Source organism: Palaemon carinicauda, chromosome 31 (genome assembly GCF_036898095.1).
Source record: "Palaemon carinicauda isolate YSFRI2023 chromosome 31, ASM3689809v2, whole genome shotgun sequence".
Lineage (NCBI taxonomy): Eukaryota > Metazoa > Arthropoda > Malacostraca > Decapoda > Palaemonidae > Palaemon > Palaemon carinicauda.
Genome location: NC_090755.1, coordinates 16,798,075 through 16,814,354, shown reverse-complemented (window position 1 = coordinate 16,814,354; position 16,280 = coordinate 16,798,075). Strand labels below are relative to the sequence as shown.

At 43.5% G+C, this 16,280-nt stretch overlaps 1 protein-coding gene across 3 annotated transcripts in view; it reads right to left on the bottom strand.

Annotated features, from left to right (window-relative positions):
* LOC137624325 (uncharacterized) overlaps positions 1 to 16,280 on the bottom strand; it is a 224,961-nt gene that overhangs the window by 16,632 nt on the left and 192,049 nt on the right. For all 3 annotated transcript variants that reach the window (XM_068354999.1, XM_068355000.1, XM_068355001.1), the window contains 3 exons: positions 14,838 to 15,032; positions 5,833 to 5,946; positions 165 to 513 (listed from right to left, as the gene is read on the bottom strand). In XM_068354999.1, coding sequence (XP_068211100.1) covers positions 165 to 513; positions 5,833 to 5,946; positions 14,838 to 15,032 — 658 coding nt within the window. The remainder of the gene's footprint in view (positions 1 to 164; positions 514 to 5,832; positions 5,947 to 14,837; positions 15,033 to 16,280) is intronic.

The following is a 16,280-nucleotide window of genomic DNA, read 5'->3' as shown; positions in this document are numbered from 1 at the left end:
CTGATGTACCAACTCATTTGGAATACCAAATAAACATAAATATACCCCCAGTACATGCTGAATCTAAAACCTTTCATTTCTGCTCTGTTACAAAATTATATACATAGGAAAAATAAATATATTCAATGAATTAAGAACAAATATATAAAATACTGCATAAATACCTTTCCTTAGGATCGCTCTGTTTACTGCTCCCCCCTTCCTTGGGCATTTCAAACTTTGATCGGTCAACACTGGAATTCGTTGGTTGTCTCTTTCCACGAGGGCTCCAATCTCGTCTCACATATTTGTCACTACTCTCACCATCAGTGTTCTGTAATATGTTATCCCAGTTTATACCAGTTATCTCACTGCTTTGAGCTGCTACCCTTGACAATGATGATGATGGTGACCTTGATCTTTTGGGTGACATGGAATACTTTGAACTAGAAGACACATTTGTGGATGGAAAATTTTGTGTCTCGGACCTTTCCGGTGATCTGGAAGATGATGCTTTTGACGCTTTCATCAAACCTGAGGAGAAAGATACAGAAGGGTAAATCCTGCTACTAGACAATTCTTTTTCTGACATTGAATAAGAGCTCTGCTTTAAGGCTTCACTTTTGAAAGGATATTTTTCTACATCCAAAGGAAAAAAAAAATAACTAAATAAATGTTACTCTATATTTCCACGTATAAGACGACCCTTAAATCCTAAAATTCACCTCTGAAAACTGGGGGTTGTCTTATACAACCGATATGAAAATCACTCCTTGAATTCCAAGAGATGTTTGTTGGTAGGCTAGCCTAGGCCTCGGTACGATAACTGATAATACTGTAATGGTAACCAATCAATAGTGCATTTACCTTTCATATTACTGTATTGGAATAAGTTTATGATAAATAGCCTAATTGAGGAAATATTCCATAACAACAAAGAAATCAACTGTCATCTATGTGAGTCCAGCTGACAAAATGTAAATATTGTGTTATGGTTGTGTTTTAAGCAACCTTTATCCTTTTCTTTAACCTTTCAGTTATTTTAATGGTATAATTAATAATGGTAGTAATAAAATTTTGATTGGCATATTTATTTTTTCATAAAAATGCACAATGATTCAAATTATCCTCACTCTTTCTTTAATCTTGCACCATCTTATTTAACACAACATACTGTACTGTCATTAGCGGTAATTTGTTACTGTTGAGTAAACGCAAACAAAATAGTTTTCATGTTGAGCAACATGTAGGAAATTTTAGGGATATGGCAAGAAGGATATTTATAATAACATCACCTTTACTAAAAGTACACAGCTAAAGCTAGCCTATACAGTGATGGTTTTGTAATTCACCAGTTGTCTTAAACAGTACAGCAGATATGACCTAAATTCATTAAAATTTCCATAATTTTTTACCTTGTCTTATCCAAAGGTCATCTTATTTCCAGAAATATACGGTAATTATATTAACCACAATTGACTGACATACCATAATTTGATCCCAACTTTACAAAAGTGTTAGCAGTAACATACAGTAAATATGAAATCAGGTCAGGAGTTAACACAAGTTAAAATGTCAAATAGAATGTTGATATAATGCTATTTCTTTATTACACCCCCTCCGATGGCCAAAAGATACATAAAATTCAGTTAAGTACCAAGAAACCTATGTGAGGCCATATATTATGAGGCCAAGCAAAGACAGTAATTTACTTGAAATTTATTATCTAAAAATCTCTTTAAAAGGAGTGCAAACCATAGAGGTTTCAATATACTTTAAGTGAATCTTTGTAAACTTGTCCCAGATGATTTATAGTAAATATGAAATTGCTAGGTCATCACAAACTGATTCATTGTTTTCTCAGAGATTTTTTTAATGCTGAGATTAACAATAATACTAAAAAAAATAGTTTAAAAAAGAATTCTTTATCTAATGTTATACTTGCTATTACTAATGTAACTAAAATTCTACAACAAGTATATACAGCCTGAATGTATGAATCAGAAATCTAATTTTATCATAACTTTCCACCATACAAGTATTTTTCATAAGGGAACCTCAAATTCATAAGACTCTTTATCTGTTGTAAACTGTCTCTGCAGTTACATTGGGGGATTGAACAAGGGCTGTGTTGGTGAGATAAAGTTTTAAAGATTTATAGTTGCTCATGAATGCCAGAGGCAAAGGACAGTGACAATACCCTAGAGACTGACCATATATACATATGATCAGCATCCAAGCCCCTCTCCACCCAAACTAGGACAAGGGAGGGCCAAGCAAATGGCTGATGATGACTCAGCAGGTAGACATATAGGAGCCCCAAACCCCCCATCCTTGGCTGATTAAAAGGCAGCCATTATTTCTACGAACCTCCACTGATGTTCATACTGCTTTTTCACCAGAATTTCAACTTAATGGGCCTGGCCGGTATACCAATATATGGGGGTATAGGAAGAAAACCACAAAATTCTGAAATAATTCACTGAGCTTTGTATGGCAATGGAGAATGCGTAAACAAAATATTTTGTCAAAATTCCTCTTACTTTCATAGGTACAGGGAAATTAGTAAAAGTAACTCAATAAAACAAAAACTTTGTTCCCTACAAGAAAATGCAGTATTTCTTTTATCGTATATTTTGATAATTATTACATTTTAATATAAAACAAATTGTGAGCAATGGCATCTGTACTAATTCCACGAGTCACAGGACGATGTATTACACCGTAATTACACCCCTCGGCCTTCAGTCCTAGCACAAACCTCATAGAGAGTACATGTTTGAATTTGACCTCAGACATTAACTTGTTTTTACGTCTGTTTTCCTCAGTTTTGGCAAGAATTTAATCGTGCCAAAGACAAAAGGACAATTTCAACATCTTGCTAACAGAAGGAAGAAGAAAATTGGCTCTAATATGAGTTCAGAAGTGGGTAATATTGGCGAAATTAGCGGAGTTAGTGAAGGAGCAACTGTCTCGTCTAAAGAAGCAAGATATTGAGCAAAGGTATCTTCATTCATGATTAAATTATGATAAATGACTTTGTTTTAGTTTATTCATTTGGTTTATAAAATTCATAATAATCATGATTTATTAATAGAGTATTGTCTTTGTAAAAATACAAAGAAAAACTTTGAATGCCCGTATCGCAAAACTTTACTTAATAACCTTCAAATTCTGTTTTCTCCCTTAGTTTTAAAGATATAGCATTGAAATTTGGTATATAACTTGGAAAAACAATCAAATGTTTTCCTTTTTTCTAATTTTTGTTTCATATTTTTCTTCTTAATTTTTACCCTGATTTTTAGGGTTTATTTTTTACCATAATGAAAAAAATCTTATCTAGCAAAAAAAATGACCTAAAAAAAGAAAAAAAAAACTTCATTTTATTGGAGGTCTACATCAAGTCTATATAGGGTAGTAATCCAGGTCTTAATATTAATTATCAAGGGAGGAGATAGAATCTGAAAAATACTAATTTTCAGGATGAATCGCCCTGGTGTCACAAAACCGAAGGTCAGAGGCAAAAACACTATGCAATTAGATGTCCTAAGTCACCTTATTAAGTGGTATAAATGTCAAAGTCCTGTCCTTAAAAAACCGCATTACCCGGCCGGCCGGCCCCCTTAAATGACATTTAATCAAAATATTTTTCTTAAATTCTAAAATTTTCCCCTATTCTTTCTTTTAAATATATACATACCCTTAATAAAGAAAGAAACATTCTAGCATTAGGTGGTAACAGATGCATCTATGTCTTTGTCTTTTACAGTTTCTCATTCTTACCCTGAGTTTTTCAGCAAATACTGTTTGGAAAGTGCACAGGAATTCTTTTTAGATCATAATCCGCATTCTCTTAGAGAATCATGTTGGGGAACCCTGTGATACAAATAACCATTATGAAGAGAGCATTGCCCGCAAGGTACCTATCATTGAAAGTATGTTACAATGGTTGCCAATCAAGTTAAAAAAGTGTAAAGGAACTCTCTGTTAGTTCAACAAAAAAGCCATAAAGACTAGGCTAGTTGATCATAGTGGGGATGACAACGATAAGGACATGCCTCCACCTTTAGACAATGCACATAATCAGCCATCTTTCGACAGTGATGAGCTTCATAAGCTCTTTATATCACTAACTTCATTTGTAAAAGTTCTGTCGTCCAACGAATTCTTTCTTAACCCTTTCACTACGATTACATTAAAACATGCCTACAACTCACACTGATGTCAAAATATGTCATTTAAAAATAAAAGCCATATAGAAGTTGGAAACATTCATTTCTCCTACTGGAGAGTACAACACATGATCGTATATTTTACCTAAGGATTTTTCACTAAAGAAGCTTGATTTTAGAAACCCCCTCCTCCTTTCTTCACCCAACCAATGAAGACTTTCAGATTCTAGTCTAAGGCTAATGTAATTTTTTTTTTTTGTTACCTTGCGTAATCACACCACTCTTTTTACCTAATGGCTGGTAATAATCCCTATGCGAGGAATTACTCTAAACCTCACAAACATCCCCCAGCATAGAGATGAAGTTCTTGTCACCTCTCACCCCATCAACAACAGACACTTGGGATTCTAGTCTTCATTCCTAGTTGTGTGAGGGCTGTTTTTGCGTATTTATATGTTGGCTTACATGATAAATTACACATGAAGCATTCCCTAAAATGTAGCTGTGTCACTCTCTCCCTCTTCCTCCCAGTGACACCAGCTCTTCTTATCCGCCACCTACCAACAATGTCATGCAAGTTATGTAGAGCTACTCTTTCAGCATTATTCAATCACAAAATATCTAAAACACCAATAAATTATCTCCATATTATAACTACCTGAAAATATGTCAATCCATATACACCTTCGCCTTATCATTTATATATTTCTAAATTCTTAGAGAGAGAGAGAGAGAGAGAGAGAGAGAGAGAGAGAGAGAGAGAGAGAGAGAGAGAGAGAGAGAGAGAGAGAGAGAAAGAGAGGTGTTACATCATTTATTCTTTTATCAATGTCTTATAAAAGGAGGGATAGACAATAGAGGTTAGATATTTCGTAAAAGGGGATTTGAGGACAAAAAGTTTACTTTATTTAACAATCACATAATCCGTAGTCATGGAAGAGGGTGCAACTGGACCTGGTCGGGGTCTAAGAAAGGACCCTCCATTTTCCTTACACCAGAGGGTTTGGCCACGGATCTCTTTGAAGGGCAGTTCTCCACTTTTCCACCGCCACCTGTACGTACCTCCTTGGAATCAGCGATGTGGCTTCCCACACCGTGTTAAGGAACGACCTCACAGAGGAAAGAAAAATACTGACATCTCTCAAGCTATTCATGGGCTTGCTAAGAAGAAAAACCGAGGAAGATTTAGTCTTTTTGTTCCTCAAGGCAAATGCCTATATACTCAGTATCAAAAGGGATAATTGTGAAAATCATGCCTCTAAGTAGAGATTGGATCTGTAACCGGTTTAAAATAAACCAAAGAAGTGTTCAATATACACTCGCAATCCTGCTTCATTTCAATGTACATGAAGCTGATATCACCAAACAAACTAAAAAAAAAAAAAAAAAAAAAAAAAGAGAGCCTTGGAGGGGATGCATCAGTATGTCTGTACTGGTTGCAGCTGAAGACAAAAGTATAGTCTTTGACAGGTAGGTGGATGTGACAACTCAACTACGCACACCACCTCTTGTTGACTATCTTGTTAAGGAATTTAATGGCCATTCTAGCTCTACTGAAGACCTCTCTATTCTAAAGGACAAAAGGTTTGTATATGTGTAGGGGAAAAAACCTGTTATAAACAAGTTTTTACAGTGCTGTACATGAAGCAGCAACAAAATAAAAACCAAAAAAATACAGTACCTCTTTGATTTGTTGAATCATGTGTTATCCAAGCCTCTGACAAACTTAATGTTTCCTCAGCAACCCTAAGATCTGAATCCGACAACTTCTCAGCAGTTACAACAACATTCAGTCCTGAAAATGAAAAAAAAATCTTATCTTGGGTGGTCTAGAAGGTAATGTAATTACACCTACATTTACAAATTAAAAAAATAATCTATCAAATAGGTTATTACCATTATCATAAAATAAATATCTACATCAAACCACTGAGCTAACATTTTCAGTTTTCATAGAGCTGACTTAAAATGACAAATTCGAAGATAATTTGTATTTTTCCTAACCATACAAAACTTAGCTATTTACATTGGGTTTACCTTTTAGCGTAGCTGAAATGGCGAGCCATTAGAATTTAACGCGGGTGTATTACCCCCGCGCTAGTTAGTGGAGGGGGGGGGTAGAGGAGCGGTAGCTAGCTAACCCCCCCCTCACACACCGGTGAAGCTCACTTTCACTTAGAGGAAGGACTTGTCTTGGGGGACAGGGCTGGCGGGCAAATATGTGTAAATAGCTAAGGTTTGTATGGTTAGGAAAAATACAAATTATCTTCGAATTTGTCATTTGTTCCGTAACCGAAATACAAACCACGCTATTTACATTGGGTGACTTACCCCTTAGGTAGGGTGGAAAGTCCCCAGCCATACTGGCTTTGGCTTTACCCGGGGACTCAGAATCTGAGTGAGTCGCACTCGAGAAAAGGAGTCCCTGCACCTCACAAGTTCCTTGCTCCGCAAGGAACCGTGTGGCCTACATAAGCTTGTGTGTGAAGGAAGAAGTGTGACCCGTCCTAGGCAGTTGACCTGGAGTTCCAGAAGGAACTCTGGGTTAGGACGTTCCCAATACCACCTCGTCAGGGTATGGGGGACGCGACAGTATTGACTCAATACTCGGAACACAAGGAAGCATGGTTTACCTGCAGAGGTTCGAGGTTAGCTATGCAGAGACCAGGATGCTGCTTCCCAGTAGAGGGGATGATGAAGAAAGAAGTAAGGGCCAGACATACTTCTTTCGTTCATGCAGACTAAAACCTGATAACAATGCCCTCAACCTTCTGCTACCTGTCCAAAAAGGAGCCTGAGGTTAGACCAGCTGTTGTGTAGCCACCACAGAGCGATAGAGAACGTATCGAAACTCCTGTGGGTCACGCCCTGCAGGAAGCGGGCTGCGAAGGTCATTAGACACTTCCAGACTCCAGCTTGTAGCACCTGTGTCACAGAGTAGTATTACTCGAAGGCGAGGGACGTTGCGATGTATCCGACATCGTGCTGTAGGGCGACGTGACGGGGGAGGGTCTGGAGTCAGGTCGAGATGAATGTCCTTGAGTCCGAGCTGAAGAGGTATACTGGTGACTCTCCCCCGTGTCCTTCTTGTGCTCCCAAACCGGTTGCAACTGAGGACAAACTGCAGCTGTTCCCCAAGCTAACCTCTCCATTCCTTTACCGGCAAGAAGGAGAAGGTTTTGGGACATCAGATACAGAATGGTGACTCGAAATCTTGAAGGAATTGGACTGAAGGGCCAGGATCCCCAAGATTCTGAGTCTAGCCAACAACTCAGGAGCGAACCTGAATGTTGCCTTCCCCCATTCCTTAGAAAGGGCGGAGTCGTACGAGACCAATATGATTGCTTACACACTGGCCGCGGCCAGAGTGAGCAGGAGACCCAAGACAGAATGCGATCAGAGGCCTGACGTAAAGGGTCTTGAGAAGATCTCTTAAGGGACTAAAAAGTCCGAGCCATGCTCCAAGTTGGAGGTCTCACTCCGACTAGGGCAAGGACGTTCGCAGCTTCGCATGAGCGAGGAAAGGTCCAGCGGGAAGGAAAAAGTTATTCCTTTAAGCCTGAAGGTCAGGGAAAGGCTGAGCGACAGGCTTCATTGCCAAGAGCGGAAAGGAGTTTCCTCCCGCCGAAGGCAATAAGATCATTATTGCTAGAGAAGAGGCCTCAAGGGAAGAGGTATATCTCCCACGACACCAACCACCGAAGACTCTCCACTTCGCCTGGAAGACCCCTGCGGATGACTATCGCAGATGACACGACCTCCGTCCCGCGACTATAGCGGGTTGTCTCTCTTGAGGAGGAGGCGTAGTGTCTCCAGGCATGAAGCCGAAGCGACGCCCCGGCTCGTGAAAGATGTTGCAGTGTGGTTGTTTGAGTAGCCTGTGCCGTGGGAGAAGCTCTCCCGGGAGTTCCGTCAGGGGAAGCAGAGGGTCCGGAAACCGTTCTGCGTATAGTCCCAGTGGAGCTCTCAGGGCCATTGAAAGGTTGACAGACAACCTGGTCTTGTTGAGACCCGTTCTCAACAGACAACAAAGGAGGGAAGACGCAGGCGTCGATGTTGTCCCACCATCACCGGAATGCATCTTGCCAGAGTCTCGGGGTCTGAGACTGGGGGGAAGAACAGTGGAAGCTTGAGGTTCCAAGCTGTCGCGATCAGGTCCCCCAGACCAGGACTTGCTGGTTACTCAAGGCCAAAGACCCCCAGGTACACTCTCTCTACAAGGCTCTGCTCGGAAAGTCGGAGAGAACATTCCTCTGCCCGGAATGAGAGAGCCGATGGTGGTATTGAGAGTATCTCAAATCATCTCGGTATCTCCACTGCAAGATGCGAAGGTGTGAAAATGCGTCCCCTGCTGGTTAGAACACGCCAGAACCATGAAGTCGACGCGCAAGGAGCGACTCGGCAGGAGCTATAGGATCTGCAGAGGGGCCAAACTACGGCCCCTAAGCCTGCCTGAATGATGGAGAGGTATCCTTCAGGTCCTGACCATAGGCCTGGACCGGAACATGCCCCCCCCCCCCTTTTCTTTGACGAGTCCGAGAACAGCATCAAAAAAGTGGGGAAAGGACGAGAATATCCACTCCCATCAAGAGGTTCCATAGGTCAACACCCATTGCAGGTCTAATCGTTCCGCTGGTCCCATAGGGGCCAGAACGTCCGGTTAATCGTTGCTTTGAAACCACCGGAACTTGGGCCGCCCCACATGGAGCTTATCCTGAGGCGACCGTTCGGAACTATAGACGGGTCAATGAGGAAAAGAGAACTAGGAAACGTTCCAAGGTAGGACTGAAAGCTCTGCTTGACTGAGAACAGGTACTGCGACTCTCCTCAGCCTTGCCACAGTCAACTGAAGGGAAGGCTCAGAGGAGGTGGCAACAGAATCTGGCGTCCCCAGGCGGTCACCCATCCAAGTACCGACGTTGCTTAACCTCGCTGGACGGACGAGAAGCGGGGTTTCCAACGTGGTAAGGCCGTTGACTCAATATCATGGCTAGATACTCCAGATGTTGAGGCAGAAGAAGAGAAGGCTCCTAGCAAAATACCATGAACCCCCACTCATGGTAAGCATCCAGAAGCTTGTCCCGGCGCTGAAGAAGGTCGAACCCGAGCCTACCGGAGTTGACCAGACCTCCAAAAGGCGAAGGAGGCGGAAGCCTGCATCTGAGCGGCCATGAGGAAAGCAGGGAGAGTTCTCTGGGGAAAAAAAACCTGCGATGCCACGGCGGGATCGCCACACTGCATCCTAAGCAGAAATACCTGTAGTCTAGGCTGAATTCCACGAGCTTCCTGGAAGATGGATGGAATGGAAACTGAAAGTACCCGTCCTTCCGATCCAGGGCCTAAGGAGTCCTGTCGCCTCGTTACCAGTCTGATTGATTCTGCTGTTCCACGCTGGACGAAGTTTGTTCGACAAACTTGATCAGTGCTGAGAGGTTGACTACGGAACTCCCGTCTCAGATACTTCCTTACAAGAAAGGATCGACCGAAGAAGCCGGGGGTGAAGCCGTCGATGATCCTATGGAGGACCTTCTCCTAAGGCATGGATCATTCTGCCCAAACGGGCAAACTCTTGCCGACCCTATGGCATAGAGGTTCAGAGACACTGAATTCGCTGACAGAGACGGCAGGAGCGATATCCTTGGCTGATCACAGAGATCGCGCAGGAATGGGCATCGGGAAGCTGTCATCCGGATGAGTAACCTTAGGCATCCTCCCAGCGTGAAACCGGAAAGGGGGGGGGTGCCAATCCTAGAGTTCGTGAACTCTGCCGCTCCCTCTAGGACTATGCCCCCCCGGGAGAGCCTCCCATGCCATCTGTTCCTGACAGGAGGGAACTGCAATTGGACACCTTGTCTCAGTTGTCGTAGCCGGTCCGATAACTTAGGCCGACGTGGCTGAAAGAAAGAGGCGCTGGAGCCCTGCAGGGTCTGGAAGAAAGCGCCTTAGAGGAGTGAAAACGAGTCGACTTCCTTCGCACAGCCGCTGTCTATGTCTCTGTCCTTGGGTACAAACAAACTCTTCTCAAGGATGGAAGGGTGTCTGAGGTTGTCGACATCCACGGATGAGACACCCGAAAGGAAGCCCTCGGTCATTGCGTCCAGATGGTCCAACATCGAGCTTGCCCGCAAGTTCGATACTTGACGACGAAACGCCAAGGTGCTTGAGCCCGCGAGGAGGAAAGTACCCATGACCTTCCTGTAGCTTCCTTGAACAAAACCTCGGGTCGTAACCGAGGAGGGAAAGGACCTGGTAAGCCCCTTTCACGATATGGAGAAGAGGAAGGGGTAAACAGTCACCCCTTGGCCGATGGAGAAATCTCGAACGGAAAGCCCCCCAGCCAAAAACCCTTCCAGGGAATGACGGGGAAGGGCCAACCCAGGTTCTGGAAAGAAAATTGTTGCTCAGACCTCCCTGAAGATTCTTCTCATTCTTGCTTGTGCCATGCTCTGCGTTTACGGGATGAGGCCGTGTTCTGGAAAACACATTCCAGAAGACTCGCCAGGCTGGCCATGCTGCGAAACCCCAATGGGAATCGCGGTCGCAATCGCCCTGGCGCTCGCGCGATGGTAAATCAATGATTTGCGCGTGCTAGCGTGGAAGCGCCCATGCGCGGGCACGCAGGAACGCAGACGAAGGTGAGTGAAGGAGCGCAGAAGGAGGGCGAGCGTGGTAGGAAGGGCGAGAGCTGGTGGTCGGCGAGCAATGGATACTGCAAGAATTAAGCCAACATTCGCGCGAAGAAACCCCGTCAGTGCGCCGTCGGCGCGCGCGACGGAACCCCGTCCGTCCGCGCGACGGAACCCCGTCCGTCCGCGCGACGGAACCCCGTCCGTCCGCGCGACGGAACCCCGTCCGTCCGCGCGACGGAACCCCGTCCGTCCGCGCGACGGAACCCCGTCCGTCCGCGCGACGGAACACCGTCCGTCCGCGTGATGGAATACCGTTGGTTCGCGCGCAGGCGAACATTGGAGAGCATGTGCGCGGTCGCGCATGAGCATAGGCGTGCAGGCACGTGGGCGTGCGGTCGCGCGGGCACGTGGGCGTGTGGCCGCGCAGGTACGTGGGCGCGCGGGTGAGCGCAGGCGGTCGGGAGACCGATGACGCGTAGGCGGGCGATGGCACGTTCGATGGCGCGTTCTGGTGAGCGATAGCCCGTAGGAGAGTGAAGGCGCGTCAGCAAGCGGCGGCGCGTTGGCGAACCATGGTGCGTTAACAAAACGCTAGCGCGCAGGTGAAGAATCGCGCGGGCGCGTAGGCGATTGCCAACACGAGAGAGACTAGTGATGGTTAGCGCACATGGCGCTAACAGAAGGCGCGCAGGTGCATCAGGAAGGTGAGCATTGAAGCAAGCTGTTAATTAGGCGATCCTAGACGGTCAGAAAACCGTTGGCGCCCATTGGTCCGTGGCAAAGAATTGCGAGCAGATGTGCGCTGGCGATTGAAGAAAGCTGGCGCACAGAAGGACAGAAGTAAAGGTGAGAGCTGGCGAGCAGGAGGAAGATCTACGGCAAGACTCAGCTATCGGAGATCGTGGTACACAGCAGGCGAGAGCTAGATCGCTACTGATGGTGTTCAGGGGAACTGATACGCGTGGCAGATCGATGGCGATCGTTGACGCGTAGGAGATCGCTGACGAGTAGGTGAATGTTGACGCGTCTAAGGTCGCTGGGGAGCTGGCATGCGGTCGCACGGGCACGTGGCGTAACAGGAACCAACAGGAACAGCAGAGATGATCATCATGAGAGCGCTGACGAACAGGAGAGCGTTGACGAACAGGAGAGAGCTGGCGAACAGGAGAGCGCTAGCGATCAGGAAAGCGCTGATGAGCAGGAGAGCGCCTGTGCGCTAACACTGAGCAGGAGCAGGAGAGCGCCTGTGCGCTAACACTGAGCAGGAGAGAACACAGCAGAAGGGCGCGCAGGGGAACCCTGACACGCAAGGGAAGAACCCCCGTGGGAGGCAACCCTTTGCCCCGAAGGGATCGTTGTCCGTCGGGAGACTGATGTCCGTCGGAAGACCGTTGACTGTCCGCCGGGAGACTGATGTCTGTCGAAAGACCGTTGTCCATCGGGAAGACCGTTGCCCGTCGGAAGACGAGGTCAGACTGCTGTCCATCTGCACCAGGGGCGGAAGATCAAGAAGGAGTTGTAGGCTGCAACGGAGATTCAAAAAGGCGCCTCTTAGCACCCTTATAGGGAGATGGGAGGCCCTTACGACGAGGCGGACGGTGGGCCTTACGGCGAAGGAGGCCAACAGCAACAGCAGCAGAAGAATCCTCCGAAGAGGAGTCTCTATGAGTGTACTCTCTCGCGAACGAAAGAGAAACACTTCGTAGAAGAGACTGGTCAGCCAGTGACCTAAAAGGAGCAGTCCTCCGAAGAGGGGCCCCTGCAGTTGCCTAGCCCCTTGAGCGAAACTGCAGGTGCGACCGCTCAGCGCCAAGAGCATAGTCGCACGAAAAAAAGGCAAGAGAAGAACCCCCCAAAAGGGGAAAAACTCAAGCCTGGACAGGAAAAAACTTCCCTCGGAAGGAAAGTTACCCACCCAAGGAGGCGAGCCTCCTGAGAGTTCTAAAATGAACTGGAGAACTGTCAATCGTCACAGGAGTACTTCCAGAAGAAGGAGACACGCCCCTGACGAAAATCCAAAGGGGAGGCAGCAACAGCCGAATCCCCAGGCCTCAACAAGACAGCTCACACCGTTGCCATATTACAGAAACGAACTAGATCGGTAACTGTAAAAAAAAATAAAACAAAAATCATTAGTACACATTCATTCCCCCGAAAAGGCTCCGAAGAGGAATCCCGAGAGAACAGAAAACAAGAATTACACAACAGGCACGTGCCCTCACAACCACTTACACTCACGGAAGGAGAGCTGTAACCAAAACAGAATTATAACAATTATAATTATGTAACTATGTAATTATGTAATTTAAAAATGAATGAACACTAAAGAAAGAACGAAAACCCTGAAAGGAATCGTTCTACAAAGCTGAAAAAAACAAATACAATTAGATTCATAAACTAATTGAGACAAAACGTACGGCGTAGCAACCCCCCCACACGGGAATGAAGCTACAAAGGCGTAGTAACGTAGTAAAAGGGTGAATGACCTCAAGAGAGAGAGAGAGAAAGACCGAAGTCAAACTCGATCGCAACCCATAAAATTACACCATGGTGGCCTAAACTGCCGAGGGCTCCACGGAGATATCGTACACTACACACACAACTCTGAAAAGGAAACTTACTGATTTCTATACTTAAATATATATACAAACATGAAAAAATGTTTACATATACACTGAGTAAAAGAAAAGTAAGTGATTAAGTAAAGACAAAACAAACAATGGCTGCCAAGCGAGGACAAAGACAGAGACGTCTGTCTCAGTCCGAGCCAAAAGTGAAAGTGAGCTTCACCGGTGTGCGTGTGTGTGGGGGGGGGGGGGGTAGCTAGCTACCACTCCCCTACCCTCCGCTAACTAGCGCGGGGGTAATACACCCTCGTTAAATTCTAATGGCTCGCCATTTCAGCTACGCTAAAAGGTAAACACAATGTAAATAGCGTGGTTTGTATTTCGGTTATGGAACAAAAACTGCTTTATGAAATTACAGACAGCCCTCAGTATTCATTTATTCAGGGGTCCAGTTTCTGAATTAATCTCCTCCCTGACTCATCAGTTCCCACTTCTGAGGGAGTCAGACAAGGAAACTTTTTCCTTTGTCTGTGGTCTATGACGGCCTACTAACCTCATGAAATCTTTGGTACAACAAAGGGGTAACAGTAAATCTAAAACCACTAAGGAAAATTTTCTTTGATGGCTTCCTCCTAAGATTTCCTCATTTATGCCATGGAATTGTGTGCGGCTAGGCTAGTAAGACTTTAATGGAAAAGGCTAATCTCAACATGTAAATAACACTAGCTATGGAAGATGACACCCATTGTGGAAGACCTCAAGAATCCAAAACTTCATGTGTATCTGCTACCATGAGGTTAAAACATTAGTTAACACACTGGAACTTGCAAATACAGTTGAGACAAAACCCAAGGAAAGGATGAGTTTAGAGAAACATTCTTCTGTAAAACAGTACCTTCAGACTACAAGGTACTGGTATGCTCTTCCAACAAATATATAGTAACTTTGGAGGGGGCGATATTTCACAGAACTAGGATATAAGTTGCCAGGAACATTATTAGGCATTATTTCCACAACAAAGGATGGATAATCCACATGAAAACACTCCTGAATTCTATGAGACTTCCATAGGCCCTAATCAAAAAGTAAAAGACTATTTCCAGTATTATTAGAATAACTTCAACCTGTAGAACATTCTCCACAATCATTGGAACCAGGTTAGATCTCCCCATATACACATACTACTGAATGAGTGAAACCATACATGCACTTTGAGGAACATTAAAAATAAAAATTACAAAGTCACAGCTGTGTACATCTTTTAATAGTAATTGCTGGGAGAGAAACAAATCTGTGTGTTTACTTCATGAGGTCACAAAGCAGAATGTCTTGTAGCTAACTCACTATAAGAAGACTAGCCATGTACAATGAGGGCATTTATATCAGGATCAAAAGTGTCTCACATCACACAATGTAGAAATTACATATTTCAAGAACACACTTATGCTTAACAAACAAAACAGAAAAAAATTCATAAAACATGTGCTTACCTCGTAAGTGCATTGCAAACGATTGAAATGCAATTTTCTTATTCGTAGTGAGGCTGTTAAAAACTGTTGGCCCATCATCAATTATCAAAGCTCTAAGTCTGCTTAGGTTAATTTTCTTGGTAAGCTTCCCATCTTTGGGCAGTGGCAACAAAGGTACTATGGTACTTGATGTTGCAATGATGACATCAAGTCGTCCTGCATTATGACCAGGGGAGAAAGTAAAACAATCAGAAAATCAGTTACTCAAATAATATACCGTAATAATAAGATTTAAATAGTTTTAGTTTTCTTCTATTATTTTCTTATCACAAACATTTTTCATTTTTCAAGCTTATAAGAATAAAATTATTATTAAAGGATGAATACAGTATAAAATCTAACACAGTTGTGAAGTTATGTTTATTGATACACACACACACACACACACACACATATATATATATATATATATATATATATATATATATATATATATATATATATATATATATATATATAAAATGAAATATCATAGAAATGAAAAAGTTCAAACAATAAAAGTAAATATAGGTATAAAATTTATAATTTTGATAGTCACCTTTGAATCACATAGCTAGCATATAAGAAGCGCAAGCTTCTCAAACTAAATAAAAAAAAACTTTTTTTTTCATTTCTCAGCCCCCATATCACTCCCCTCCCAGTACCAACCATAGTGGAGGATGGAAAAAAGTCAGAGTCACTGTGTGAAGCTTTTAAGTATCAGTACACCATACTCATGAATAAATACCATATTGGCAATTCTTGCCAAATTTTGAGACTAAAATTAATCATTTCAATACCTAACTGGAATTCAATACCATTCACAATTTACTTTGAACAAATTCAAAATTATTTTTTACCAAACTCCTCTCATAATATAATACCATTCATTTGCATTTGCCTTGAAATTAGTAAAAAATAAAGTGATATTTTTAGGTCTCGTATATCATTAGGAAATTATAATATCCATCCAGCTTGTCCCAGCTCACGCTGTACACTGTATATCCATTTACTCTGGTAACAAATTACAGCTATATTTAAAATAAACCATATTTTGATTTAATTGGTTTTTCACTTAACAGTATTCAATAATACATACATACACATACCAAGGCACTTCCCCCAATTGTGGAGGGTAGCCGACATCAAACAAATGAAACAAAAAAGGGGACGTCTCCTCTCTACCCTCCTCCCAGCCCCCTGTGGCCGCGGGGGCATAAACAATTAGAATAGCGCCAACGTATCCCTGCGTGTCGTAAGAGGCGACTAAAAGGGACGGGACGAGGGGGCTGGGAACCCCCTCTCCTGTATTATAATCCTGTGAGACATCCAATAATAACTTATGTAATATTCACATTTTAGTATCGTAAATAAGTATTGTAAATAAGAATATAGCAAATTACTATCATTTCCAGTTTACATCTA